Consider the following 3238-nt stretch of genomic DNA (forward strand, 5'->3'; position numbering starts at 1 on the left):
TGCACCAGAGTGATGCCAGGCTGTGCACCAGGGTGATGCCAGGCTGCACGCCAGAGCAATGCCACACTGCACACCGAAGTGATGCCAGGCTGTGCACCAGGGTGATGCCAGGCAGTGTGCCAGAGCAATCATAGAATCGTAGAATGGTAAGGTTGGAAGGGACCTCTGGAGATCATCTAGTCCAACCCTCAGTGTAGCCTATACGGGGATTGAACCCGCGCCTTGGCATTAACAGCACTACGCTCTAATCAACTGAGCGATATCAGTGCTGAGCTGCGTGCTGGAGCAGTGCTGGGCTATGCACCAGGGTGATGCCAGGCTGCACACTAGAGTGACGCCAGGCTGTAATCGAGGCAATGCCAGGCTGCTCACCGGGGCTGGGAGCAGCTCTGGCCACCTGCAGCAAAAGCCTTGTCTCCGCTGAGTTGGATGGGGTCGGAGCCGGGAGCAGCACGCATCCTGCTGGGGTGCGCGGTGCTGAGCCCCTGCGCCACTGGCACTCACCATGAGGTCGGGCCGGGAGGGGAAGGCCCCGATGTAGGACCGGTAGTGGTCGGCATCCATCTGGCTGAGGATGGCCGTCATGCAGGCCACGTAGTGACTCTGGGGAGAGAGGGCTGAGGGCAGCGCTGGGGCCGTGCGGGCGCCGAGGCACACGGACGCGCTGGACCCTGCTCCCCGCCACCTCCCCTGGCAGATCGGGGTCCCGGTTTCTACTGGAAAAAAAGGCTGGGAAAAGGCAGGAGTGGCACGAGCACCTGGACCGTGCTGGCAGATGTTGCTGCAGCGATTCCCATGTGCAGCGATGGGCTGCTGATCCCGGCCATAGGGAGACTCGTGCCGAGCTGCTCCGGTGCCCCCAGGATAGGGGTGCGCAGCCCCAGTGCCCTGCACGGCAGCAGGCACGGCCAGGACCACGGCGGCCACGGCCGCGTTTGGGAGTGAATTATGGATGCAGCATCATGTTGCACTGCTTGGTGACGAGCAAATTGGCCCAGGCAGGGGGGACAGCACCACCAGCCATGCGTAGGCCACGTTAAGGAGCCAAGGGCCTCATATGTGCTGTAGCATATGTCTGTGGGGGTTTTTCAGGTAATTTTAGGTAATATGTGGATTTAAGCACAGCTTCCTTCTGAGGGCCAGTGTGTCTAGCTTGCCTTTAGCAGAAGGTGCTGCGCCGAGCCCATTAACACCGTCCCCCTTCTGGGAGCAGTGCAGCTTTGCTGTCAGAAGAGCAGTGCAACAGCAGTGCCAGCTGACCAGGCTCCCGCTTTGYGGAGCAGGAAATGCTGCTGCCTGATCCCTGAACGGCGCTCAGCCCGTTGCTCATGAAAGGATGGAGCGCAAYACCCTGCCTGCTGCTCACCAAAGTCTTTCATCTTCCCTTTAGTTAATTATTGCCACCTTTTCTTGACGATACTTCTAACATAAAACCTGAGTCTACAGTAGCCTTTAAAGCACTTTGAAAATTCACTCTTAAGCTTTGGTCAAAGCTTCAGGACAAAACTCTGGGAAACCCCCCTGWGGAGCTGCGGCCAGTGACTGTGCCCAAGAGCTAACAGGCTCTGAGCTCCCTGTCGCGGACCGGGGATGCTGCTCGGTTTCCAGGTCCTCGTGAGCTCAGRTGGTTTCAGCTGTTCTCCAGCTGCAACACCAAGCCCAGAGGGATGCTTCACACCACAACATCCGAAAAGGATGGCTGGCGCCGCCCGGAAGGAGTGATGCCCCAGCTGGAGCAGCATGCTCTGGGGGTGCACAAAAAGTCCGGAGCCCTCCCCCCCCCACATCCCTGGAGCACCCCCACAACGTGCCAGCTTGGCCCAGCCCCTGAGCGTGGCCACATGCACTGGCCCCGCGTGCAAAAGCTGGCGGCTCCCAGCAGCAGCCACAGCCGCAAAGGTGCTGTCACCCCGCAGGTCGCCAGCGGGGCCACATGCACGGGTGGGGGGAAATGCAAACAGACCCAAAGCACCTTGCTGCTGCCACCATGTGAACCATGCAGGGAGACAGGAGAGAGTCCAGCACCTCAGAAAAGCCCCACGGTGCCGGGACGTGACAGTGCCCGACACCTCCTGTTAGCAGAGCCGGGTGCAGCCYGCGTTTGACAGCTCAGCCTGAAAGCCCTGCTGCCGGGTGTCCGCTCGAGCACACACTGGTGCTGCACGGAGCCGTCCTGTGTGTTTTCCTCGCAGCTCCAGCCACACTGCAGGTGCGCTCCCGGGTGCCCCACTTGCCCTGTGCCCCCAAGGGTGCAAGAGCAGCCCTCGCTGTGCGGCGCGAGAGCGGGGTGCATGGGCAAACCGGGAGCCGCAGCCCTGCCACCCTCCCGGCCGGCTCTCATGCTCCGCAGCACCACACGCGCAAAAGGGCTGGTGCTGCTGGGGAGCACCCAGCTTCCTCGGGGCTCCTTTCGCTGGCGTGAGGGGCCACGTGCARCGGCCGGGCTGCGCTGCTCCGCGGCTCGCCTGCCGTGCCTTGTGCCTTCGCCAGCGGTCTGGGGGCCGTTTCTCTCGCACTGGCCCAGGTGGGGGTCACCCACCTCCTGCACCGCACCCAGCACCGTGGGGAGGCTGTGGGAAACAGGGCAGAACGGCGCCGGGAGGACGTGTCCCCTGCGAGCCCACCTGCTCTGGGGATCTGATGAGATTTGTGCAGTTGTCTGGTGGCTGGTGGAATTAGATTCAGGTGAACTCCCTGCACTGCCTGTTACACCTTGTTCAAGGGAAAATGTATTTACATTTAAATTACATTACAGAGGAGCCACGCAGCCAGGCACTGCTGCACATACGTATGTGGTTTGGCGGGTGGTGTGTACGTGCGAACGGATCCAGATGGGCAGCACGGCGCACGGAAACCAGCCCGGAGGCTGTGGACATGAGCGACCAGCCTCCGCGCCCTGCTGCCTCCCCGGCCCCGTGCAGGCAGAGCCGTTCCCGGCCCCACAGCTCCCGCTCCCGGGGCTCCTACACCGCACGGGGATGGSCCGGTTCCCCCCGCGTGCCCGGGGCTGTCCTGCGCCCCAGCCTGGCCCCAGGCGCCGTGCCCGGCCGTCCCCTCCAGACCGAGCCGCCGTGCCTGCAAATGCCCCCCGGGGCTGGCGACTGGGAGAGCCKCGGCAGTCGCCTTCCCACGCTCCGGCCCCGCGTCTGTTGCGGCCTCATCGGACGCCTGGCGCAGCAGCGCCGGGGGCTCGTGACACCCGCGGGAAGACGGTGCAGGAGGGGGAAGGGGCTGGGCC

The 3238-nt window shown here is 63.3% G+C and overlaps 1 protein-coding gene across 1 annotated transcript in view; it reads right to left on the reverse strand.

Annotated features, from left to right (window-relative positions):
• The window catches only part of LOC146588827 (dedicator of cytokinesis protein 2-like), a 78960-nt gene that overhangs the window by 12311 nt on the left and 63411 nt on the right, over window positions 1-3238 (reverse strand). The window contains 1 exon segment of the mRNA XM_085317298.1: window positions 505-603. Within this exon segment, the coding sequence (XP_085173424.1) occupies window positions 505-603 (99 nt within the window).

This window comes from Rhea americana, unplaced genomic scaffold (assembly GCF_003343005.1).
Source record: "Rhea americana isolate MKP2758 unplaced genomic scaffold, rheAme1 scaffold_495, whole genome shotgun sequence".
NCBI lineage: Eukaryota > Metazoa > Chordata > Aves > Rheiformes > Rheidae > Rhea > Rhea americana.